Here is a 27,594-nt window from a genome sequence, read left to right on the forward strand (position 1 = left end):
TTTATAAAGAGGAGATACAGCGCGTACCGGCTGACGCTAACCGTATTTACAGAATTGAAAAAATACTGAAGAAAAGACGGCGACGCGGTACTACGCATTATTTTGTAAAGTGGCTCGGATACCCTTCAAAATTTAACAGCTGGATCACTGAAAATCAGTTGACGACCGCATAGATCATGGAGTCTGGCTCGTTTTATATAACTCTCCCTAGTAACGCGTCCTCTAAAATTTACCCTGAAAACACAATTTCTACTTATACTACGAAATTGGCTAAGCCTGTTCATCTCTCGGGACCTTATGAAGTGGCATTAACGGAGATACAGTACCCCCATACGTGGGACACGCTTGATCCGTACGAAGGCAACTTTTTCATCGCTAAACAGGGGGGTATCTTTAACGAGTATTATATGAAGCCTGGATTTTATTCTAACATTGCGGATTTGGTAAGAGCCATCAACGAACGAATTGAAGTCTTGAAGATAACAAACGACGTATTTAAACTGCGTTATGACGCTGTGAGAAGAATTGTCACAGTTTCCGATTCGCCAACCATACAGTTTGCCCCGGGACATAAGTTGTCGGTTCTGTTAGGCCTGCCAGAATATAGCGAAGCATCTGCCGGTACTATACCTGAAAGACGAAAACAATACGCCGATATAAACGCAGGATTTTATACATTATTTATTTACTCAGATATTGTTCAGCATCAGATTGTGGGAGATAGCTATGTCCAATTATTAAAAAACGTTGAAATCAGCGGTAAAAATGCCGATATTGTCACGTTGCACTACGTCCGCCCGGATTACATACCCTTGTGCAAACATCATTTTGACTCTATCACAATTACAATTTTATCCGATCAGGGCAGTCCTGTTAAATTCAAGTACGGAAAAAGCTTAGTACGATTACACTTTAGGCCGCGCAACGAATCGTCACGTTAAAATGCTGTCTCAGAGGTTGTATGGCGACCCCCAAGTGTACGTGAATTATTACGTGGCTCAGTCGGGTCGTGGCCTGGAAAGCTTCCGGGGTGATGAGTATATGTATGGGGCGGGGCTTGCTGGATTGTTCCGTGGGCTTTTTAGAAGAGCCGTTCCTCTTTTCAGAAAAGGCCTAGAATTAGTAAAACCGCATGTAAAGACGGCTGTCAAAAACATCGCTAAAGACGCAGTCACAACTATCTCCACAGCTGTTATGGATCGGATCAATCAGCCCCAGCAAGCTCAAAGCGGTTCAGGCCTTGTTTATGTCACCAAAAATACTCGTAAAAGAAAAAGGCGTCTCACAATGCCCCCGATGCTCATGGATAAGAGCGCTTTGCGTAAAAGACGACGACGTCAGAAACAGGTTAGACGCTCAGCGGACGACATCTTCTAACTCTCCAACATGGCTTTCATACACGACGGGTCCATAGAATGCACCAAATCTGAATTGGATATTTTCGCCATACCGCCCACACAAACGAGTATTGAAAAATCGCTATTTGTTGAAGTACAGCCTATAGCGGCACTCACCGAGAACGCACCATTGGAATTCTTCATATCGGGCAGCGGTGAATATTATTATGACTTAAATAATACCCTCCTACATCTAACCTGCCGTATAGTTAAACAAGATAACTCGGACATCCCAGACGGTGCTCGCGTTGCATTTATTAATTATCCTATAGCGACGCTTTTCAACCAAGTGGACATCACGCTGGGGGATCGTATTATCTCGCAATCAGATAATCTTTATAGCTATAGAGCGTATATTGAAACTATTTTGAATTATGGTTCTCAAGCGCTGGCATCACAGCTTACGGCTGGACTGTTCTACAAAGACACGTCTGGTCATCATCATGATAGGACTCTTGATGGCCCCAACTTAGGCTTCATCAAAAGAGCCCAGGCCTCACGCCGTTCTAAATCTGTGGAACTTTTGGGGCCTATTTATGGGGATATATTTAACCAGCCAAAGCTCATATTAAATGGATTGGATCTTAAGGTTAAAATGACTAGAAATAAAGACTCTTTCTGCCTGATGTCTTCCGATCCCGAGCCGTATAAAGTTCAAATCACGCGAGCGTCCCTGTTCATAAAACGCGTGCAAGTGTCACCGGCTGTCAGAATAGGTCACAGCCAAGCACTTCTTTCATCCACGGCTAAATATGGACTAGAAAGAGCCTGCCTAAAAGTCTATAGCGTGCCTGCAGGGGCCCGAATTACGAACCATGAAAATCTGTTCCTCGGGCAGATTCCTAAAACAGTGATATTAGGATTTGTCGATAATGAGGCCTTTAGCGGATCGTATCAGAAGAATCCTATCTGCTTTAATCATTACGACATCAATTTTGCTTCTCTGTATCTGGACGGACAACAGATACCCGCCAGGCCTTTTCAGCCTAATTTCGATGCCGAATTAGCCATTAGAGAGTACATGGCTCTTGTGCATATTTCCGGAAAGGACAAATCAGACAGCGCGATCGCTATTGACCGAGAAGAATACATTCGCGGTTATACATTTTTTTCTTTTGATCTTTCTCCGGATCAGGAACCAGGATTACACTACTCCCTCATTAAAACGGGGAACCTGCGGGCAGAAATCAGATTTGCCATCCCTACGCCGCACACTATAAACATGATAGTGTACGCCCTCAACCCAGCTATTCTGGAGATAAACCACAGAAGAGAAGTCCTGTATGATCACAACTAATCATGAACACTCTACAGATTACAAATCTTCTCAAGGCAGATCCTTATACCGATCAGCTATTTGCGGGTGTATATCCCTGTGACTTCTTACCCCGTGATGTTGTATCTCAAAAACCGGCCGCCTATGTTGTAAACACAGACGATTCCAGCCATCCAGGTCGTCACTGGGTACTAATTATCTTGTGTGATGATGAGAAAGCCCTATTTTTTGATAGTTACGGTTTACCACCAACAAGTGAGCTATTTCCAAAGGCGTTTATAAACTTTTTAAACCGGAATTGTCGCACATACATATATCAAGATAATCAGTTACAAGATACGCTTAGCGCTTATTGTGGCCATTACTGCGTGTTTGTACTTTACCAAATTGCTAGGGGAGTTTCTTATAAAAAAGTATTGGATTGTTTCAGTGACAAATTTAAATCAAATGATGTATTTGTGGCAGCGTTTGTAAAGTATAATATACCACGCATAAACTACGGCTGTAGATTGAATTGTACATATAGCCAGGGCTGTTGCCCCTTAGGTCCTTGAGTGGTTATTTTTCAGAAAGCGGCTAATCACGCCCTGTGGGCGTCGCTTTTCGCTGGCTTCCAGCGCAGTAAGAATATGTCAGCCTGCTTCGCAACTCTGACGAGCTCACAACTACTAAGCCATGATGTATGAAGCTATGGACACCGCACCGCGAAAGGCGGATAAAGAGCGCCACGATGCTGATGTGGCTGTTATTTTACAGCGAAGTGATTTGACCCCAGGATTCAAGCATGGCGCTGTGCTTTTGCTACACAGACTCACGCTGAACAGGAAAGTTATAGCGTGGAACACTAAAGGGGAGTTCGTCTACAAAGAAAACGCTATCAGAGGGTCCAGTATCCAGAGTTTGATCCGTCATGCTACGCAAAACCACAGTACTACCAAGAAAAGTCACCCTCTGGGGTGGACCACCTTCATGCACGCTTTGGCTGAGATTAATATGCCTTCTACGGTCATTGTTGACCCCCGACTACGAGAGGACCTGGATGAATTAAAAATGGATTATTTGATCACTGCTTTGGCCGCTCTGAAATTGTAAGAAAAAAGATACTTTTACTTCATACATGCATTATTTGATGAAAAAGGAGCCTTGCTGGCTGAGGACTCTGTACATTACAGTTATAATATTTTATGTATTCGCACGTGTACTCAATAAAGCTTTTTAAAACTTTGCATCAGTCTCCTGCGTTCTCTCTCTCTTGTTGTGAAAACAAAAAAAGGTGGGGGGCTAAAAGGCTGGGGATGTATGGAGATAGATAACTTCATGAAATAAGAGACTGTAGATAAAGTCTCATAATATACTCAATATCAGCTGTAGGTAAAGCCGGACATAATCGTAATAGGCTTCGGATGTAGATAAATCCGGACATATTCAGAATATACTCTGCTCCGCAGAGTATATCATGATTGACACGTCATAGGACTGACAATTCTGCTATCCCATGCTAAGTTTCACTGAACGAAAGTTCAGCTCCCAGCTTCCAGAAGGGAAGCTGATACCGCATTAAGATAAGGGACAGAAATCTAAGTTTCACTGAACGAAAGGGACGGCATAACAACTTAGACTGAACCAGAAGGAGCACAGCTGACACAGCAACATAAGGGGCGGAAAGTAACAAGTACCTGACAATTCTGCTACCCCATGCTAAGTTTCACTGAACGAAAGTTCAGCTCCCAGCTTCCAGAAGGGAAGCTGATACCGCATTAAGATAAGGGACAGAAATCTAAGTTTCACTGAACGAAAGGGACGGCATAATAACTTAGGCTGATTTTGACGAGTTATACACTGTTATACACCAGAAGGAGCACAGCTGACACAGCAACATAAGGGGCGGAAAGTGACAGGGGGCGTGGTACCTGTCACTTTTCAGTTTGACGAGTTATATCTACGTATTACTACTCTGCATTTTACATACGAATAGCTATGAACATTCATGTGGACTTCAAACCTGTTTGGTGTAGGAAGCTTTGATGTAACTGTGAAATGTGTATGTGACTTGTTAGTTCTTTGTATAAGATAGAGGTCTAACATATGTATATTGGTCTTACTTATACAGAACAATGCTACCTGCTTTTACTACAATTCCATTTTGTATAGGTTTGTTTGAGCTCTGTCCATATACATTGTATGGCCAGGAATCTGTTGAGTCTTGTTAATCCTGTGATACCATCAGCATTGTCTAGGGAATTGAGTTGTTGATTCTGAACCTTTGATCAAAGAAACTGGCTACTTCAGATGGTGGTGGTGGGGGGGGGGGGTCCAATTGAAAGCACATGGCATAGGAATGTATTGGTCCTGACAAACAGAGAGGAGAAACAGGATGTTTCTCTCATGAAGCTAAATTCAAGAATGAACTGAGCGTGCTCACTGAAGTTCCTCCCAGATGGATGACATCACAAGCTACCTCACAAATACCTCCCTCTGAGAACGACCAATCGGCTCGCTAAATACTGTATTCCTAAATTACTTCATTTCCTGTGTTAAACTTATTTAAGTTTTTTACGCGCGCCTAACAGAGAGAGTATTCTCGGGGGCACATGATGTAGACGTGTGGTCTTTGAAAGGCTCTCCAGGCCTGCACATATTATCTTAATTTGGAAACGCACAGTATATCGAAATAGCGAAAATTGCGCTAACAGGCACGAGCATTGATTATGTCATAAATAGGAAAAGTTAATAGGTCCCAACTCCATTATTCAATTCTAGTGCAAAAGAATTGGCGTCAAAATTTGACGTGCGGAATGTAATTTCTTGACTTTCCAGTGTCATAGAAACAGGAAATTTGGCAGGAGCATTGATTATGTCATAAATAGGAAAAGCGAATGGGTCCCAACTTCATTATTCAATTCTATGCGCAAAAGAATTAGCGTCCAAATTTTACGTGCGGATTATAATTTTTTCACTTTCCGGTGTCATAAAAACGTGAAATTTGGCACGAGCATTGATTATATCATAAATAGGAAAAGCTAATGGGTCCCAACTCCATTATTTAATTCTAGCGCAAAAGAATTAGCGTCCAAATTTTACGTACGGAATGTAATTTTTTCACTTTCCGGTGTCATAGAAACGGGAAATTTGGCAGGAGCATTGATTATGTCATACATAGGAAAAGCTAATGGGTCCCAACTCGATTATTCAATTCTAGCGCAAAAGAATTGGCGTCAAAATTTTACGTGTGGAAGGCAGTTTTTTCACTTTCCGGTGTCATAGAAACAGAAAATTTGTCACGAGCATTAATTATGACATAAATAGGAAAAGCTAATGGGTCCCAACTCCATTATTCAATTTTATGCGCAAAAGAATTAGCGTCCAAATTTTACGTGCGGAATGTAATTTTTTCACTTTCCAGTGTCATGGAAACGTGAAATTAGGCATGAGCATTGATTATGTCCTAAATAGGAAAAGTTCATAGGTCCCAACTCGATTATTCAATTCGAGCGCAAAAGAATTGGCGTCGAAATTTTACATACGGAATGTAATTTTTTTCACTTTCCGGTGTCATAGAAACGGGAAATTTGGCATGAGCATTGATTATGTCATACATAGGAAAAGCTAATGGGTGCCAACTCGATTATTAAATTCTAGCGCAAAAGAATTGGCGTCGAAATTTTACGTGCGGAATGTAATTTTTCCACTTTCCGGTGTCATAGAAACAGCAAATTTGGCACGAGCATTGATTATGTCATACATAGGAAAAGCTAATGGGTCCCAACTCCATTATTCAATTCAATGCGCAAAAGAATTAGCGTCCAAATTTTACGTACGGAATGTAATTTTTTCACTTTCCGGTGTCATAGAAACGTGAAATTTGGCACAAGCATTGATTATGTCATAAATAGGAAACGCTAATGGGTCCCAACTAGAGATGAGCGAGCACCAAAGTGCTCGGGTGCTCGTTACTCGGGACGAAATTATCGCGATGCTCGAGGGTTCGTTTCGAGTAACGAACCCCATTGAAGTCCATGGGCGACCCGAGCATTTTTGCATTTCGCCGATGCTCGCTAAGGTTTTCATGTGTGAAAATCTGGGCAATTCAAGAAAGTGATGGGAACGACACAGCAACGGATAGGGCAGGCGAGGGGCTACATGTTGGGCTGCATCTCAAGTTCACAGGTCCCACTATTAAGCCACAATACCGGCAAGAGTGCCCCCCCCCCCCCCTCCCAACAACTTTTACTTCTGAAAAGCCCTCATTAGCATGGCATACCTTAGCTAAGCACCACACTACCTACAACAAAGCACAATCACTGCCTGCATGACACTCCGCTGCCACTTCTCCTGGGTTACATGCTGCCCAACCACCCCCCCCTTGCACGACAGTGTCCACAGCGTACACCAAATTGTTCCTGCCCAGCCTTCAGCTGCCCTCATGCCACGCCACCCTCATGTCTATTTATAAGTGCGTCTGCCAGAGGAAAAGCAGGCACACACTGCAGAGGGTTGGCATGGCTAGGCAGCGACCCCCCCCATAAAAGGGGCGGGCCGATAGTCCACAATGCTGTACAGAAGCAATGAGAAATCCAATCCTGTGCCACCTCCATCTGGAGCTGCACATGTGGGCATAGCAATGGGGAACCTATGTGCCACACACTATTCATTCTGTCAAGGTGTCTGCATGCCCCAGTTAGACCGCGGTTTTTTATAAATAGTCACAGCCAGGTCCAACTCCGCAATGGGAATTCCGTGTGCACCTACAGCATGGGTGGCTCCCTGGAACCCACCTGCGGTACATAAAAATATCCCATTGCATTGCCCATCACAGCTGAGGTAATGTCGTGCTTAATACAGGTGGGCTTCGGCCCACACTGCATGCCCCAGTCTGACTGGGGTTCTTTACAAGTGGACAGATGTAGGTTAAACTCCGTGTGCACCTACAGCATGGGTGGCTCCCTGGAACCCACCGGTGGTACATAAATAAATCCCATTGCATTGCCCATCACAGCTGAGGTAATGTCGTGGTTAATGCAGGTGGGCTTCGGCCCACACTGCATGCCCCAGTCAGACTGGGGTTCTTTACAAGTGGACAGATGTAGTAACAACTCCCTGTGGACCCACAGCATGGGTGGGTGCCAGGAAGCCGTAGGTACAGCATGGGTGGCTCCCTGGAACCCATCGGTGGTACATAAATAAATCCCATTGCATTGCCCATCACAGCTGAGGTAATGTCGTGGTTAATGCAGGTGGGCTTCGGCCCACACTGCATGCCCCAGTCTGACTGGGGTTCTTTACAAGTGGACAGATGTAGGTTAAACTCCGTGTGCACCTACAGCATGGGTGGCTCCCTGGAACCCACCGGTGGTACATAAAAATATCCCATTGCATTGCCCATCACAGCTGAGGTAATGTCGTGCTTAATACAGGTGGGCTTCGGCCCACACTGCATGCCCCAGTCTGACTGGGGTTCTTTACAAGTGGACAGATGTAGGTTAAACTCCGTGTGCACCTACAGCATGGGTGGCTCCCTGGAACCCACCGGTGGTACATAAATAAATCCCATTGCATTGCCCATCACAGCTGAGGTAATGTCGTGGTTAATGCAGGTGGGCTTCGGCCCACACTGCATGCCCCAGTCAGACTGGGATTCTTTACAAGTGGACAGATGTAGTAACAACTCCCTGTGGACCCACAGCATGGGTGGGTGCCAGGAAGCCGTAGGTACAGCATGGGTGGCTCCCTGGAACCCATCGGTGGTACATAAATAAATCCCATTGCATTGCCCATCACAGCTGAGGTAATGTCGTGGTTAATGCAGGTGGGCTTCGGCCCACACTGCATGCCCCAGTCTGACTGGGGTTCTTTACAAGTGGACAGATGTAGGTTAAACTCCGTGTGCACCTACAGCATGGGTGGCTCCCTGGAACCCACCGGTGGTACATAAAAATATCCCATTGCATTGCCCATCACAGCTGAGGTAATGTCGTGCTTAATACAGGTGGGCTTCGGCCCACACTGCATGCCCCAGTCTGACTGAGGGTTCTTTACAAGTGGACAGATGTAGGTTCAACTCCGTGTGCACCTACAGCATTGGTGGCTCCCTGGAACCCACCGGTGGTACATAAATAAATCCCATTGCATTGCGCATCACAGCTGAGGTAATGTCGTGGTTAATGCAGGTGGGCTTCGGCGCACACTGCATGCCCCAGTCAGACTGGGGTTCTTTACAAGTGGACAGATGCAGGTTAAACTCCGTGTGCACCTACAGCATGGGTGGCTCCCTGGAACCCACCGGTGGTACATAAAAATATCCCATTGCATTGCCCTTCACAGCTGAGGTAATGTCGTGCTTAATACAGGTGGGCTTCGGCCCACACTGCATGCCCCAGTCTGACTGGGGTTCTTCACAAGTGGACAGATGTAGGTTAAACTCCGTGTGCACCTACAGCATGGGTGGCTCCCTGGAACCCACCGGTGGTACATAAATAAATCCCATTGCATTGCCCATCACAGCTGAGGTAATGTCGTGGTTAATGCAGGTGGGCTTCGACCCACACTGCATGCCCCAGTCAGACTGGGGTTCTTTACAAGTGGACAGATGTAGTAACAACTCCCTGTGGACCCACAGCATGGGTGGGTGCCAGGAAGCCACCGGCGGTACATAAATAAATCCCATTGCATTGCCCATCACAGCTGAGGTAATGTCGTGGTTAATGCAGGTGGGATTCGGCCCACACTGCATGCCCCAGTCTGACTAGGGTTCTTTACAAGTGGACAGATGTAGGTTCAACTCCGTGTGCACCTACAGCATGGGTGGCTCCCTGGAACCCATCGGTGGTACATAAATAAATCCCATTGCATTGCCCATCACAGCTGAGGTAATGTCGTGGTTAATGCAGGTGGGCTTCGGCCCACACTGCATGCCCCAGTCTGACTGGGGTTCTTTACAAGTGGACAGATGTAGGTTAAACTCCGTGTGCACCTACAGCATGGGTGGCTCCCTGGAACCCACCGGTGGTACATAAAAATATCCCATTGCATTGCCCATCACAGCTGAGGTAATGTCGTGCTTAATACAGGTGGGCTTCGGCCCACACTGCATGCCCCAGTCTGACTGGGGTTCTTTACAAGTGGACAGATGTAGGTTCAACTCCGTGTGCACCTACAGCATTGGTGGCTCCCTGGAACCCACCGGTGGTACATAAATAAATCCCATTGCATTGCGCATCACAGCTAAGGTAATGTCGTGGTTAATGCAGGTGGGCTTCGGCCCACACTGCATGCCCCAGTCAGACTGGGGTTCTTTACAAGTGGACAGATGCAGGTTAAACTCCGTGTGCACCTACAGCATGGGTGGCTCCCTGGAACCCACCGGTGGTACATAAATAAATCCCATTGCATTGCCCATCACAGCTGAGGTAATGTCGTGGTTAATGCAGGTGGGCTTCGGCCCACACTGCATGCCCCAGTCTGACTGGGGTTCTTTACAAGTGGACAGATGTAGGTTAAACTTTGTGTGCACCTACAGCATGGGTGGCTCCCTGGAACCCACCGGTGGTACATAAAAATATCCCATTGCATTGCCCATCACAGCTGAGGTAATGTCGTGCTTAATACAGGTGGGCTTCAGCCCACACTGCATGCCCCAGTCTGACTGGGGTTCTTTACAAGTGGACAGATGCAGTTACAACTCCGTGTGGACCCACAGCATGGGTGGCTCCCTGGAACCCACCGGCGGTACATAAATATATCCCATTGCAGTGCCCTACTCAGCAGAGCTAACGTCAGATACAATACAGGTGGGCTTCGGCCCACACTGCATGCCCCAGTCAGACTGGTAATATGTACCTTAACAGTAACCTCGTTGGTAGTAATGTGGTGGTGACTGCGGACCTGGTAGCGCGGTTTTATGTAGTTGGTTTTCGGAATGTGGCCAGGATTAAGTGGGCCGTGGCGGGGGGATGGTGGTGCGGCTCTCTTGTTGTGTAGTTAAAGGTGAAATTCTTGGACTGCCACCAGACGGACCAATGCAAAGGTATTTGCCAAGAATGTTTTCATTGTTGGAGGAGGAGGGGGATGTTTTGGAGGCACTATATGTCCTCTACACGTGTCCGTGGTTATATGCACCTTAACAGTAACAGCGTTGGTGGGAAATGGCCTCGCCGCCATCATGTCTTTGTGAAGCCTCTGTTTCCACACCCCAGTGACATACCATTAGCAGCGGTATAGGCAGAGCCCAGAATTATTAACATTTCAGCGGTAGCATTAGGGACAGGCCCCACTAACATATCACTAGCAGCAGTATAGGGGGAGCGCAGTCTTAGTTCCATTTCAGTAATAGTAGCACTCAAGACAGGCCCCAGTAACATTCCCATTGCAGCAGTTTAGGGAGATAACAGTCTCTTTCACATTTCAGTAGCTGCAGTATAGACAAGGCCCCAGTTACATTTATGTAGCTAAAGTGTAGGCCAACCCCACACACCTTTCTGTACCATGAGTGCAGGCGAAGAACATACAAATTACTATGATTACACTGTAGGTGAGGGCCCCAAAAAATTGGTGTACCAACAGTACTAATGTACCTCAGAAAAAATTGGCCATGCCCAACCAAGATGGCAGGTGAAACCCATTAATCGCTTTGGTTAATGTGGCTTAAGTGGTAACTAGGCCTGGAGGCAGCCCAGTTTAACGAACAATTGGTTCAAGTTAAAGTTTCAACGCTTTTAAGAGCATTGAAACGTATAAAAATTGTTTAGAAAAATTATATGAGTGAGCCTTGTGGCCCTAAGAAAAATTGCCCGTTCGGCGTGATTACGTGAGGTTTCAGGAGGAGGAGCAGGAGGAGGAGGAGGAATATTATACACAGATTGATGAAGCAGAAATGTCCCCGTTTTGGATGGTGATAGAGAACGATGCTTCCATCCACGGGTGCAGCCTACGTATTGCTTAGGTATCGCTGCTGTCCGCTGGTGGAGAAGAGAAGTCTGGGGAAATCCAGGCTTTGTTCATCTTGATGAGTGTAAGCCTGTCGGCACTGTCGGTTGACAGGCGGGTACACTTATCTGTGATGATCCCCCAGCCGCACTAAACACCCTCTCTGACAAGACGCTAGCCGCAGGACAAGCAAGCACCTCCAGGGCATACAGCACGAGTTCAGGCCACGTGTCCAGCTTCGACACCCAGTAGTTGTAGGTGGCAGAGGCGTCACGGAGGACGGTCGTGCGATCGGCTACGTACTCCCTCACCATCCTTTTACAGTGCTCCCGCCGACTCAGCCTTGACTGGGGAGCGGTGACACAGTCTTGGTGGGGAGCCATAAAGCTGTCCAGGGCCTTAAAGAGTATTGCACTGCCTGTGCTGTACATGCTGCTCGATCTCCGCACCTCCCCTGCTACCTGGCCCTCGGAACTGCGCCTTCTGCCACTAGCGCTGTCGGATGGGAATTTTACCATCAGCTTGTCCGCCAGGGTCCTGTGGTATAGCAACACTCTCGAACCCCTTTCCTCTTCGGGAATGAGAGTGGAAAGGTTCTCCTTATACCGTGGGTCGAGCAGTGTGTACACCCAGTAATCCGTAGTGGCCAGAATGCGTGCAACGCGAGGGTCACGAGAAAGGCATCCTAACATGAAGTCAGCCATGTGTGCCAGGGTACCTGTACGCAACACATGGCTGTCTTCACTAGGAAGATCACTTTCAGGATCCTCCTCCTCCTCCTCCTCCTCCTCCTCAGGCCATTCATGCTGAAAGGATGACAGGCAAGCAGCATGGGTACCCTCAGCAGTGGGCCAAGCTGTCTCTTACCCCTCCTCCTCATCCTCCTCATGCTCCTCCTCCTCAACGCGCTGAGATATAGACAGGAGGGTGCTCTGACTATCCAGCGACATACTGTCTTCCCCCGCCTCTGTTTCCCAGCGCAAAGCGTCTGCCTTTATGCTTTGCAAGGAACTTCTCAAGAGGCATAGCAGAGGAATGGTGACGCTAATGATTGCAGCATCGCCGCTCACCATCTGGGTAGACTCCTCAAAGTTTCCAAGGACCTGGCAGATGTCTGCCAACCAGACCCACTCTTCTGTAAAGAATTGAGGGGGCTGACTCCCACTGCGCTGCCCATGTTGGAGTTGGTATTCCACTATAGCTCTACGCTGCTCATACAGCCTGGCCAACATGTGCAGCGTAGAGTTCCACCGTGTGGGCACGTCGCACAGCAGTCGGTGCACTGGCAGATGAAACCGATGTTGCAGGGTGCGCAGGGTGGCAGCATCCGTGCGGGACTTGCAGAAATGTGCGCAGAGCCGGCGCACCTTTCCGAGCAGGAATGACAAGCGTGGGTAGCTTTTCAGAAAGCGCTGAACCACCAAATTAAAGACGTGGGCCAGGCATGGCAAGTGCGTGAGGCTGCCGAGCTGCAGAGCCGCCACCAGGTTACGGCCGTTGTCACACACGACCATGCCCGGTTGGAGGCTCAGTGGCGCAAGCCAGCGGTCGGTCTGCTCTGTCAGACCCTGCAGCAGTTCGTGGGCTGTGTGCCTCTTATCTCCTAAGCTGAGTAGTTTCAGCACGGCCTGCTGACGCTTGCCCACCGCTGTGCTGCCACGCCGCGCGACACCAACTGCTGCCAACGTGCTGCTGCTGACACATCTTGATTGCGAGACAGAGGTTACGGAGGAGGAGGAGGGTGGTTTAGTGGAGGAAGCATACACCGCCGCAGATACCACCACCGAGCTGGGGCCCACATTTCTGGGGGTGGGTAGGACGTGAGCGGTCCCAGGCTCTGACTCTGTCCCAGCCTCCACTAAATTCACCCAATGTGACATCAGGGAGATATAGTGGCCCTGCCTGCCTGTGCTTGTCCACGTGTCCGTTGTTAAGTGGACCTTGGCAGTAACCGTGTTGGTGAGAGAGCGTACAATGTTGCGGGAGACGTGGTCGTGCAGGGCTGCGACGGCACATCGGAAAAAGTAGTGGCGACTGGGAACTGAGTAGCGCGGGGCCGCCGCCGACCATCATACCTTTGAGAGCCTCCGTTTCCACAACCCTATATGGCAGCATCTCCAGGCTGATAAATTTGCTATGTGCACGTTTAACGCTTGAGCGTGCGGGTGCGTGGCGGCGTACTTGCGCTTCCGCTCCAACACTTGCGCTAGCGACGGCTGGACGGTGCGCTGAGAGACATTGGTGGATGGGGCCGAGGACAGCGGAGGTGAGGGTGTGGGTGCAGGCCAGGAGACGGTAGTGCCTGTGTACTGAGAGGGGTGTTGGATCTCAGTTGCAGGTTGGGGCGCAGGGGGAGAGGCAGCGGTGCAAACCGGAGGCGGTAAACGGCCTTCGTCCCACCTTGTGGGGTGCTTGGCCATCATATGTCTGCGCATGCTGGTGGTGGTGAGGCTGCTGGTGGTGGCTCCCCGGCTGATCTTGGCGCAACAAAGGTTGCACACCACTGTTCGTCGGTCGTCTGCACTCTCAGTGAAAAACTGCCAGACCTTTGAGCACCTCGGCCTCTGCAGGGTGGCATGGCGCGAGGGGGCGCTTTGGGAAACAGTTGGTGGATTATTCGGTCTGGCCCTGCCTCTACCCCTGGCCACCGCACTGCCTCTTCCAACCTGCCCTGCTGCTGCCCTTGCCTCCCCCTCTGAAGACCTGTCCTCAGTAGGCGTAGCAAACCAGGTGGGGTCAGTCACCTCATCGTCCTGCTGCTCTTCCTCCGAATCCTCTGTGCGCTCCTCCCTCGGACTTACTGCCCTTACTACTATCTCACTGATAGACAACTGTGTCTCATCGTCATCGCCCTCCTCACCCACTGAAAGCTCTTGAGACAGTTGCCGGAAGTCCCCAGCCTCATCCCCCGGACCCCGGGAACTTTCCACAGGTTGGGCATCGGTCACGACAAACTCCTCCAGTGGGAGAGGATTCGGAACCATTGCTGCCCATTCTGGGCAGGGGCCCGAGAACAGTTCCTGGGAGTCTGCCTGCTCCTCAGAATGTGTCATTGTAATGGAGTGAGGAGGCTGGGAGGAAGGAGGAACAGCAGCCAGAGGATTCAGAGTTGCAGCAGTGGACGGTGCAGAACTCTGGGTGGTCGATAGATTGCTGGATGCACTTTCTGCCATCCACGACAGGACCTGCTCACACTGCTCATTTTCTAATAAAGGTCTACCGCGTGGACCCATTAATTGTGAGATGAATGTTGGGACGCCAGAAACGTGCCTCTCTCCTAATCCCGCAGCAGTCGGCTGCGATACACCTGGATCAGGAGCTTGGCCTGTGCCCACACCCTGACTTGGGCCTCCGCGTCCTCGCCCACGTCCAGGTCCTCTAGGCCTACCCCTCAGCATGGTGTATTACCAGTAGTGCAGAAACAGAACGCTGTGATTAAATGTGCCGCTTCTTGGCCTGTGGTTGGAGGCTGACTTCGCTTACGGAACGCACAGCAGAGCCAGGAAAGAATTTTGCGCAAACCTGCTGTAACACATAGCTGGCTGCGTATGAATTAGGACAACTACCCACAACAGAGACGCAGTACACTTGTGGACGGTCACAGGCAGCCCAAATAGATTTTTTTCCCAAATTTTTTTGGAAAAGACCACTGCCTATATAGACCGTATATGTCTTCTGTCCCTGCCTCACCACTACTGGCCCTGGACTATGTAAAATTACTGCAAACTGTTTCACTGTGGACAGGAATACAGCGGTGATGTGACGGTCAACGCAGAGCCAGGAAAGAATTTTGCGCAAGCCTGCTGTAACACTTAGCTGGCTGCGTATGAATTAGGACAACTACCCCCAGCAGAGACGCAGTACACTGAGGACGGTCACAGGCAGCCAAAATAGATTTTTTTTCCCATATTTTTTGGGAAAAGACCACTGCCTATATAGACTGTATATGTCTTCTGTCCCTGCCTCACCACTACTGGCCCTGGTCTAGGTAAAATTACTGCAGGACGCAATGCTCTGCATGGCCGATATACAAAAAAAAAAAAGTGCAACACTGCTAAAAGCAGCCTCCACACTACTGCACACGGTTAGATGTGGCCCTAAGAAGGACCGTTGGGGTTCTTGAAGCCTAAAATAACTCCTAACACTCTCCCTATAGCAACTCCAGCAAAACAGCACTTTCCCTGAACTATGTCAGAATGCATCTGTGGCGAGCCGCGGGAGGGGCCGATTTATATACTCGGGTGACACCTGATCTCGCCAGCCACTTACTGCAGGGGGGTGGTATAGGGCTTGAACGTCGCAGGGGGAAGTTGTAATGCCTTCCCTGTCTTTCTATTGGCCAGAAAAGCACGCTAACGTCTCAGAGATGAAAGTGAAAGTAACTTGAACATTGCGTGGTGCTCGTTTCGAATAACGAGCATCTTGAACACGCTAATACTCAAACGAGCATCAAGCTCGGACGAGTACGTTCACTCATCTCTAATAAACACCAATACCAAATTAACTCGGGCGAAGCCGGGTATATCAGATAGTAAATTATAAACATCATCGGACATCCATGGTGGGATAGTAAGGGCCATATAATTGGATGATGCAAATAGCTACTTTAAATGGAGGTTTGATAGCTGAGGCTGTTGGAGAGCCAACAATATCAGCAAGCATACTACTAAAAGCTAAATTTTTGGCCTTGAATACACACAAAATACCAAAACATAGTAAGATGTAGTAACAATGCATACTCTGATTGAGTGTAGCTTGTCAAGATTATAACGGAAAAGGTCAATTTCACCTTCTTTGGTATGTGTGTCCTGTAAGGTCCCCAACAGCAAGGTATTAACAACATTGTCCACCTTCCCCAATGTTGATTTCACTTGATAAACACCATAATTGGTGCTGCTAAATTGTGTCAATGAGTGGTAGGTGTGCAAGTTTGTACAAGCTCGCAACCCAACACTCAAGGGTCCTCGTTTGCTTGCGAGTCCCTAACTTAGAAAAAGTGCCAAACGGTAGATAACTAAAAGCAACAAAGGGCACTGCCAGCCTTAAAAAAAGCAATATGATCTTGGGAGCCCAGCTAGTGTCTGCCTCCTTGCACATGGTCCATCTGCCAAGCAACTGCTCCCTGAGGAGTCTGGACGTAGTCTGCAATAATGTTCCTGACTTGGAGAGCAGAATGTGTAGGCCTACCATGCTGTGCAAGCTCATTCACTACTTCCTGATTGAAAGTAGTTGGCCTAGCTGCGTCAGCATATAAAACCGTATTATGTTGCTTGCAAAAATTACGAAGAACCATGCAGGTGCAAGTTACTGCCTGCACGTTGTCTGGAGCCAGCTGAATGGCACTGTGAAACACTCTCCATCGGTTGGCTGGTATACCAAATGCACACTCAACATAATGCCAGGCACGTGTCAGGCGGTAATTAAACACCTGGCTCCTGGTGTCCATGTGTCTGCAAGCAAAGGGACGCATAACATGATTGTCCAGCCCAAAACTCTTATCCACCACTAGGACAAATGGGGCATCGGGGCCAGACAAACCAGGAAGGTTCTGGGGTTCCGGCAGAGAGAGCTGCCCGGCCATCAGCCGCCTACCCATTAAGGAAGCGTTGGAAATGCAAGCATCCGCAGCACTCCCAAAGGCCTCAATATCAACAAGCAATATCAGCTACTGCCAATAGTACCGCCTAAAAGAGCTGCCGATAGCTGAAGTATCCAGACCTTGAGTTTTATGGCTTTCTGACACGAATATGCTTCCCATCCTGGGCCCCGATGCAATTTGGAAATTTGGCAGCATCCATAAAGCCATCAGCGATGTCCATCCAACGTTGCATAGTGGGTGGAGCCATCACTAAAGGCACCAGACGCGGCCAGATGACGTCGCAGGCAGCCCCGGCGATTCCACTGAGGGTGGAGTGTCCAAGCAAAAAACAGATGCAAGGAAGCATAAAAATTGACAGTGGCCAGGAATCTAATTGTGGGGAGAAAAAAAAAGCAAAATCAGAAAACACAACCAACATACACAGATCTTGCAAGCAAACAAATCTCTAACAAATTACCTTCACACTCTGTGACAACACATCTTATAGAAACACAACCCCACCAACAGTAGCATGAAGACAACGTGTGTGTGTGTGTGTGGACTATGTTTCTTTCATCAGGGAAGCAAAACATGGCCTTTACAAACATTTATTTGTCCAACCAGAAAGGCTTTAACCCCTTGAGTGGCAGGTTTCCTACCACCCTGTCAGACCCACCAGGGCAGGTTTTTTAAAATGGTCTAATCATTGAATTTCAACTAATTTTGCAGTTGCGTCTCAAGAGCCATAACTTTTTCATTTTTCCATTGACATGGCCACATAAGGGCTTGTTTTTTGTGGGACAAGTTGTGATTTTTTTAAACAGGGGGGAGGAAAAAAAGAAATGGGGAAAAAAGAAAAAAAGGGGCCATGTCATTAAGGGGTTAAATAATGTATTAACTTCCTTCTCTGGGTCATTACGATGCATGGATACCACATGTGTGATTTTATTTTTGATTTTTTACAAAGTAAAGGGAGGCAAGTGTTTTTATTTATTTTTTTTTACTTTAATTTTTTAACTTTTTTTTTTTTTTTTTACTTTTTTTTTTGTCCCTTTAGGGAACTTCCACAGGGACCCATCAGCACCCCCTGATCACATTCCGGGGGTCCGATGGTGACAGCCCTTTACATGCTGCAGTGACAGCCCTTTACATGCTGTAGTCACATAGACTGCAGCATGTAAAGGGTTAACACAGCAGAGATCAGAGGTTTTCTCTGATCTCTGCTATAAGAGTTGGTACCTATCTGTCCTCTGACAGCTAAGCTCCAGCTCTCCCTACCACAGAGACCATGGGCTTGCTTCTGACAAGCCGATGGTCTCTATGGCAACCTGTAAACAAAGCAGGAGACTTAGAAGCAGGAGATTGCCGGCATATCGGCAATATCTTCTGCTGGTTTTTCAAAGCCCTTGCTTTGTTCTTTGGGGGACAGTGCAGGCAGAGCACACTGCCACAGCTTGGGGCATTGTGCTCTGCAGCTCCCATAGTGATACATAGCCCGGAAATTTCCGGGCGTGCCACTCAAGGGCTTAAATGTGCTAATAAACAAACCTGCACAGCATGGGCAATTTCACAACCTCAAATTAGAAAAAAAAACTTGGCTTAGAACAATGGTGTTTGTGCGGCCACTTTTTTGGCAAGCTAAAATGCAGAAAGGTGTAATGAGCATGTATCCGTGCAAACACACTGTCTGGCTTCTGTATTTCCCTAAACAAACATCACAATTAATGTGAGTGTCCGCCAGACGTGCGTTTAAAAGCAAATACTTTATTGTCACAATTCAAATGCAGCAAATACAAATAAATAAATAATTTAACGGAGGAAAAGGGGCATTTGTGCTCTTCCCAGCGACTCAACAAACATGGTCCCAGGAGCATGCAGCACACGGCAAACTAGCCCAAACCATTTCTTAATGGCAATGCTCCAAAAACAAATATGCAAACATTCAATGGCTAACATGCACACAAGGGGAACACATATACTTACCGCAGAGTAACTAGAGTTACTTAAGGGGATCACATATACTTAACACAGAGTAACCAGGAGCCTTTGCTCAGCACAGACACTCTCCAGCATGTTGGTATCTCTGTGTGTAATAGCGTCACGCACCAACTCCAGAAGTTCATTGAACATAGTCACCAACAAACGACAGAAAACTAACATTTTGTGCGGGTATCGCCTCAAGTCTGCGAAAAAGGTGTAAAACTGCCCAATACTGCCATGCTGAGCCACCATTGGATGCACCCAGTACCTCCTAGTCCAATTACTCCTCCTGACCGGACCAGCACTAGTAGTAGCTTGGCCACTAGGAAGCTCACTATGCACATCCTTCGAAGTCTCAGGCAAGTCCTCACTAACACTCAACAGCAACCAGCTAAAAAGAACATCATCTCCTGATGACATGTCTTCAAGTCCAGTAACTATCTGAGAAATGCAGGTAGAACAAACGGTAGAATGAAGCATAGCCACAATGACCATCAGTTAAATATCAGCTACGCATGGGCTGGGCCAAGTTGCCCATCACAGGGAAGAATATCCCATAGGTGCGGATCTGCTGTGCAGCTATTCATGTCCTTCAAGTATGTAAATTCGCTGTTAAGCCACTAGGCGCACATACACAAATCTTTTACTGCACAATATTTGCCTATCATTTCAAACTAATTTTTAGGCACAGTAAAAACATCCCATATGCGGGATTGAAGTGTGAGCACATGTGAGCACACAACAGTTTCGTGTGCACGTCTTCTACGGAACCCATAGCAATCACCTCGTCCCTCCAGAGCAGCAACCCTAGGCGACAATGTGTTATGAGTAGAGATGAGCGAGCGTACTCGTCCGAGCTTGATGCTCGTTCGAGTATTAGGGTGTTCGAGATGCTCGTTACTCGAGACGAGCACCACGCGGTGTTTGAGTCAATTCCATTTCCTTCCCTGAAAGTTTTGCACAATTTTCTGGCCAATAGACATGCAGGGAAGGCATTACAACTTCCTCCTGTGACGTTCCAGCCCAATCCCACCCCCCTGCAGTGAGTGGCTGGTGAGATCAAGTGACCGCAGAGTATATAAAGTCGGCCCGCCCGCGGCTCGCCTCACACAAGCTGGCAGAGATTAGGGAAGGTGCTGCTGCTCACTCAGGGATAGTGTTAGCGACTACAAGAACCCCAATGGTCCTTCTTAGGGCCACATCTGACCTAGTGCATTACTGTTGTGTCTACTGGTAGCAGTTTTGCTCATTTTTTATTTTTTTTTATATCGGGCGTGCAGGCTATAGCGTTCTATGGCTGCAGTCTGTAATACATAGTATAGGGAGAGTGGTGGTGAGGCAGGGACAGTGGTGGTGTGGAATCCTGTCTACAAGAACCCCAACGGTCCTTACTTAGGGCTACCTGTGACCTTGTGCATTTAACTCCGTGGCTGCTGGGAGTTCTAGTACCTCACTATTGCACAGCTAGGCCTGCTTGCAGGCTTCTGTATAATTTTTTTTCTGGCTGCAGTTTGTGTAACATAAGCGCTGTCTCCCTCCAACTGCACGCCAATAATTCAAAAACTTTTTACACCGCTCTGTGTCTGCCGTCAACTGCACGCACAGCGTACAGCGACAGCCCCTGATAGAGGGAAAGTCAGATACACGCTATATAGCCAGCATTGCATTTCCCCCCTCCAAAAAAATCCTTCTTACAGCTACCTGTGACCGTTTGCATTTCACTGTGTGACTGCTGCGAGTTGAGGTGCATCACTATTGCATATTGCACAGCTAGGCCTGCTTGCAAGCTTCAGTATAATTTTTTTCTGGCTGCAGTTTGCGTAACATAAGCGCTGTTTCCCTCCAACTGCACGCTAATAATTCAAAAATTTTTAACACCGCTCTGTGTCTGCCGTCAACTGCACGCACAGCGTACGGCAACAGCCCCTGATAGAGGGAAAGTCAGATACACGCTATATAGCCTGCATTGCATTTCCCAAAAATAAAAAAAAATCCTTCTTACGGCTACCTGTGACCGTGTGCATTTCACTGCGTGGCTGCTGGGAGTTCAGGTGCATCGCTATTGCATATTGCACAGCTAGGCCTGCTTGCAGGCTTCCGTATAATTTTTTTTCTGGCTGCAGTTTGCGTAACATAAGCGCTGTCTCCCTGCAACTGCATGCCAATAATTCAAAAATTTTTTACACCGCTCAGTGTCTGCTCTATTTGTAATCCACCATTCAGAGGGGTAGGGGTAGGGCTAGAGGACGTGGACGCGGGTGAGGACGCGGAGTTCCAAGTGAGGGTGTGGGCCTAGGCCAAATTCTTGCTCCAGGTGAATCGCAGCCGGCTGCTGCGGGATTAGGAGAGAGGCAAGTTTCTGGGGTCCCCAGCTTCATATCACAATTTTTGGGTCCACGTCGTAGACCTTTATTACAAAATGAGCAGTGTGAGCAGGTCCTGTCATAGATGGCAGAAAGTGCATCCAGCAATGTCTCCAGCAACCTGTCTTCTACGCCGTCCACTGCTGCAACTCTGAATCCTCTCGCTGCTGCTCCTCCTTCCTACCAGCCTCCTCACTCCATTAAAATGACACATTCTGATGATCAGGCAGACTTCCAGGAACTGTTCTCGGGCCCCTGCCCTGATTGGCAAAAAATGGTTTGTCTCCCACCTGAGGAGTTTGTCGTGACCAATGCCTAACCTTTGGAAAGTTCCCGGGGTCCGGGTGATGAGGCTGGGGACTTCCGGCAACTGTCTCAAGAGCTTTCAGTGGCTGAGGAGGGGGATGATGATGATCAGACACAGTTGTCTATCAGTGAGGCAGTAGTAAGGGCAGTAAGTCCGAGGGAGGAGCGCACAGAGGATTCGGAGGAAGAGCCGCTGGACGATGAGGTGACTGACCCCACCTGGTTTGATAAGCCAACTGAGTACAGGTCTTCAGAGGAGGAGGCAAGTGCAGCAGCAGGACAGGTTGGAAGAGGCAGTGGGGTGGCCAGGGGTAGAGGCAGGGTCAGAGCGAATAATCCCCCAACTGTTTCCCAAAGCACCCCCTCGCGCCAAGCCACCGTGCAGAGGCCAAGGTGCTCAAAGGTGTGGCATTTTTTCACTGAGAGCGCAGACGACTGACGAACAGTGGTGTGCAACCTTTGTTGCACCAAGATCAGCGGGGAGCCACCACTACCAGCCTTACCAACACCAGCATTCGCAGGCATATGATGGCCAAGCACCCCACAGGGTGGGACGAAGGCCGTTCACCGCCTCCGGGTCGCACCACTGCCTCTCCCCCTGTGCCGCAACCTGCCACTGAGATCCAACCCCCCTCTAAGGACACAGGCACCAGCGTCTCCCGGCCTACACCCACACCCTCACCTTCGCTGTCCTCGGCCTCATCCAGCAATGTCTCTCAGCACAGCGTCCAGCTGTCGCTAGCACAAGCGTTGGAGCGAAAGCGCAAATACGCCGCCACACACCCGCACGCTCAAGCTTTAAACGTGCACATTGCCAAATTGATCAGCCTGGAGATGCTGCCGTAAGGCTTGGGGAAACGGAGGCTTTCAAAAACATGATGGCGGCAGCGGCCCCGCGCTACTCGGTCCCCAGTCACCATGACCACATCTCCCGCAACATTGTACACGCCCTCTCCAGCGCGGTTACTGGGAAGGTCCACTTAACAACGGACACGTGGACAAGCACAGGAGGGCAGGGCCACTATATCTCCCTGACGGCACATTGGGTGAATTTAGTGGAGGCTGGGACAGAGTCAGAGCCTGGGACCGCTCACGTCCTACCCACCCCAGAATAGCGGGCCCCAGCTCTATGCAGGTATCTGCGGCTGTGTATGTCACCTCCTCTAAACCTTCCCCCTCCTCCTCCTCCTCCTCCTATGCAAGCTCTGCCTTGCAATTAAGATGTGTCAGTAGCGCGTCGCCAGCAGTCGGTGTTGCGTGACGCGGCAGCACAGCGGTGGGCAAGCGTCAGCAGGCTGTGCTGAAACTAATCAGCTTAAGAGAGAAGAGGCACACGGCCCACGAACTGTTGCATGGTCTGACAGAGCAGACCGACCGCTGGCTTTTGCCGCTGAGCCTCCAACCGGGCATGGTCGTGTGTGACAACGGCCGTAACCTGGTGGCGGCTCTGCAGCTCGGCAGCCTCACGCACGTGCCATGCCTGGCCCCCGTCTTTAATTTGGTGGTTCAGCGGTTTCTGAAAAACTACCCACACTTGTCAGACCTCCTCGGCAAGGTATGCCGGGTCAGCGCACATTTCCGCAAGTCCAACACGGACGCTGCCACCCTGCGGAACCTGTAACATCGGTTTAATCTGCCAGTGCACCGACTGCTGTGCGATGTGCCCACACGGTGGAACTCTACGCTGCACATGTTGGCCAGGCTGTATGAGCAGCGTAGAGCTATAGTGGAATACCAACTCCAACATGGGCAGCGTAGCGGGAGTCAGCCTCCTCAATTCTTTACAGAGGACTGGGCATGGATGGCAGATATCTTCCAGGTCTTTGGAAACTTTGAGGAGTCTACCCAGATGGTGAGCGGCGATGCTGCAATCATTAGCGTCACCATTCCTCTGCTATGCCTGCTGAGACGTTCCCTGCAAAGCATGAAAGCTGACGCTTTGCGGTCGGAACAGGAGACGGGGGAGACAGTATGTCGCTTGATAGTCAAAGCACCCTCATGTCTATATCTCAGCGTGTTTTGGAGGAGGAGGAGGGGGAGGAGCCTGAGGAGGAGGAGGGGGAATAGACAGCTAGGCCCACTGCAAAGGGTACCCATGCTGCTTGCCTTTCGTCTGTTCAGCGTGTATGGCCTGTGGAGGAGGAGGATCCTGAAAGTGATCTTCCTAGTGAGGATAGCCATGTGTTGTATACAGGTACCCTGGCACACATGGCTGACTTCATGTTAGGATGCCTTCCTCGTGACCCTCGCGTTAGACGCATTCTGGCCACTACGGATTACTGGGTGTACACACTGCTCGACCCACGGTATAAGGAGAACCTTTCCACTCTCATTCCCGAAGAGGAAAGGGGTTCGAGAGTGATGCAATACCACAGGGCCCTGGTGGACAAACTGATGGTAAACTTCCCATCTGACAGCACTAGTGGCAGAAGGCGCAGTTCCGAAGGCAAAGTAGCAGGGGAGGCGCGGAGATCAGGCAGCATGCTCAGCGCAGGCAGGGGAACACTCTCCAAGGCCTTTTCCAGCTTTATGGATCCCCAGCAAGACTGCATCACCACTCCCCAGTCAAGGCTGAGTCGGATGGAGCACTGTAAAAAGATGGTGAGGGAGTATGTAGCCGATCCTACCACTGTCCTCTATGACGCCTCTGCTCCGTACAACTACTGGGTGTCAAAGCTGGACATGTGGCACGAACTCGCGCTGTATGCCCTGGAGGTGCTTGCTTGCCCTGCCGCTAGCGTCTTGTCAGAGAGGGTGTTTAGTGCAGCTGGGGGAATCATCACTGATAAGCGTACCCGCCTGTCAACTGCCAGTGCTGACATGCTTACACTCATAAAGATGAACAAAGCCTGGATTTCCCCAGACTTCTCTTCTCCACCAGCGGAGAGCAGTGTTACCTAAACATTCTTTTTGCTGCAACCATTTAAGCCACAGTAAGCTAAAATATTAATGGGTTTCACCTGCCCTCTCGGTTAAGCAATTTTTCTGTGGTACATTTGTACTGTTGGTACACTAATTTTTGGGCCCTCGCCTACACTGTAATCCAAGTAATTTTTCTGGCCTTCGCCTACACTCATGGTACATCAATGTGTCAGGGGTTGGCCTACACTCTTGCTACAGAAATGTAACTCGGGTCTGCCTGCCTATACTTCTGCCACAGTAATGCTACAGGACTCTGCCTATACTTCTGCAACAGAAATGTAACTTCGGTCTGCCTATACTTCTGCTCCTGAAATGTTACTGGGCTCTGTCTATACTGTTACTACTGAAATGTTACTAATACTGGGCTCTGCCTATACTACTGCAACTGAAATGTTACTGAGGTCTGTCTATACTGTTACTACTGAAATGTTACTAATACTGGGCTCTGCCTATACTGCTGCTACTGAAATGTTACTGGGGTCTGTCTATACTGTTACTACTGAAATGTTACTAATACTGGGCTCTACCTATACTGCTGCTACTGAAATGTTACTGGGGTCTGTCTATACTGTTACTACTGAAATGTTACTAATACTGGGCAATGCCTATACTGCTGCAACTGAAATGTTACTGGGGTCTGTCTATACTGTTACCACTGAAATGTTACTAATACTGGGCTCTGCCTATACTGCTGCTACTGAAATGTTACTGGGCTTTGCCTATACTGCTGCTACGGAAATGTTACTGGGGTCTGTCTATACTGTAACTACAGAAATGTTACTGGGGTTTACCTAGACTTCTGCAACATAACTGTTAGTGGGGTCAGCTTATACCTTTGCTACAGGAATATTACAGGAGTCTGTGCATAGTATGGGTGCACTAAGTTTTCCCATCGCAGTGTTCTACGTATCTGGCCCCCCCAAAAAACCCAGACTAACTTGGGCATGCAGTGTGGGCCGAAGCTAACCTGTACTTTATCTCACGTTAGCTCAGCTATCCGGGGCACTGCAATGGGATTTATTTATGCACCGTCCGTGGGTTCCAGGGAGCCACCCATGCTGTGGGTCACATAGACTTCCCATAGCAGAGTTGTACCTGCCTGTGACTATTAAAAAAAACCCAGTCTGACTCGGGCATGCAGTGTGGGCTAAAGCCAACCTGTATTTGATTTCACGTTAGCTCAACTATCCGGGGTACTGCAATGGGATTTATTTATGTACCGTCGGTGGGTTCCAGGGAGCCACCCATGCTGTGGGTGCACACAGACTTCCCATAGCGGAGTTGTACCTGCCTGTGACTATGAAAAAAGGCCAGACTGACTAGGGCATGCAGTGTGGGCCGAACCCAACCTGTACTTTATCTCACGTTAGCTCAACTATCCGGGGCACTGCATTGGGACAAACAAGAGGAGTGATACAGCGCTAATGAGACGTTCACAGCTACGCTAGCATTGGAGTCCGCTCTAGGCCTGCGATTGCTGAGGGTTTTGTGCAGAGGCCTATGTCCTGGGTGCAGTGAAAGTCTGCTTCCTGCCTACAATTGCTGAAGCTGTTGGCCGAGGCCTGTGTCTCGGGGGAACTGCAACTTCGCCAGGTTGGGGCTGTGCAACTTTTTCCTGGCTAATCCAGTCATTGGAGCCGTGAAAGGAAAGGTAACTGATTTACTGAGTCTGTCGCAGATGAACTAGCATCGAAGTCCGCTTCATGCCTGCGTTTCCTGAGGGTGTGGGTTGAGGCCTATGTCTCGGGGGAAGTGCAAGTACGCCAGATTATGGGCTGTGGAGCTTTTTCCTGCTAATCCAGTCAATTCAGTCATCAAACTCTGCTTCATGCCTACGATTGCTGAAGCTGGGGCCGAGGCCTATGTCGTCGGCGCGGTGCAAGTCTGCCATGTTTGGCCGCTCTGATTTATTTATTGTTCATGTCTTGGGTTGCCTAGGACCCACCTATGCTGTTGGTGCACACTTAGTTCCCATCGCGGTGTTTGACCTGTCTGGCACAAACACACTGACTGACTTGGGTAGGGAGCAGAGTGCAGATGGCTTTACCTTTGCAGTGTCGATTGAGCTATGCGACACCTAGACAGAATGAATACTGTGTGGCCTTGCCTTAACCTTTCTTTGACCAATATGCAATCATAGAGCAGAAGCTCTATTCTACTTGTGTTTCTGAAGTCTACTATGGCAACCTCTAATAATGCTAATGTCCCATTTTACCTTCCACCCACAACATGAGCAAAGGTGTTACAACATTTTAATCAATTATGTGCACACCTTTGCATTTTCTCCCGCCCCTATATAAACCTCATTGAGTGTTGGGGGAGACGCAGCTGACATTTATCTTAGCTTTTCATCTATTACTGTGGTGATCTGTGCTTTTTTTTTACATGCCATCAAAATGAACAAATGGCTAATGATTGCTACCATAGAGAATCGCCCTGCGCTCTGGGACATACGCTGTGAGGGCGCATTCAGACGATCGTATATCGGCTGGGTTTTCACGCCCAGCCGATATACGGCGTCCCTCTCTGCAGGGGGAGGAAGCTGGAAGAGCCGGGAGCAGTGCACTGAGCTCCCGCCTCCCCTCCACCCCCTTGCCGCCCCTCGCCACTATTTGCAATGGGAGGGGCGAGGTGGAGCTATGCAAGGAATTTAGCTCCGCCCTTCCATTGCAAATAGAGGCAAGGGGCGGAGAGAGGGTGGAGAGGAGGCGGGAGCTCAGTGCACTGCTCCTGGCTCTTCCAGCTTCCTCCCCCCCTGCAGAGTGGGAAGCCGTATATCGGCTGGGCATGAAAACCCAGCCGATATACGGTCGTCTGAATGCACCCTGAGGCGTATAGGAATAGGGGCCA

General features: G+C 48.9%; 1 protein-coding gene across 1 annotated transcript; it reads left to right on the forward strand.

Annotated features, from left to right (window-relative positions):
* The first annotated feature begins 1,386 nt into the window (after positions 1 to 1,386).
* LOC136626526 (uncharacterized protein F54H12.2-like) lies at positions 1,387 to 2,694 on the forward strand. Its single transcript, XM_066601580.1, has one exon. The coding sequence runs from the start codon at positions 1,387 to 1,389 to the stop codon at positions 2,692 to 2,694; it is 1,308 nt and encodes a 435-aa protein (XP_066457677.1).
* The last annotated feature ends 24,900 nt before the right edge of the window (positions 2,695 to 27,594 follow it).

Source organism: Eleutherodactylus coqui, chromosome 4 (assembly GCF_035609145.1).
Source record: "Eleutherodactylus coqui strain aEleCoq1 chromosome 4, aEleCoq1.hap1, whole genome shotgun sequence".
Lineage (NCBI taxonomy): Eukaryota > Metazoa > Chordata > Amphibia > Anura > Eleutherodactylidae > Eleutherodactylus > Eleutherodactylus coqui.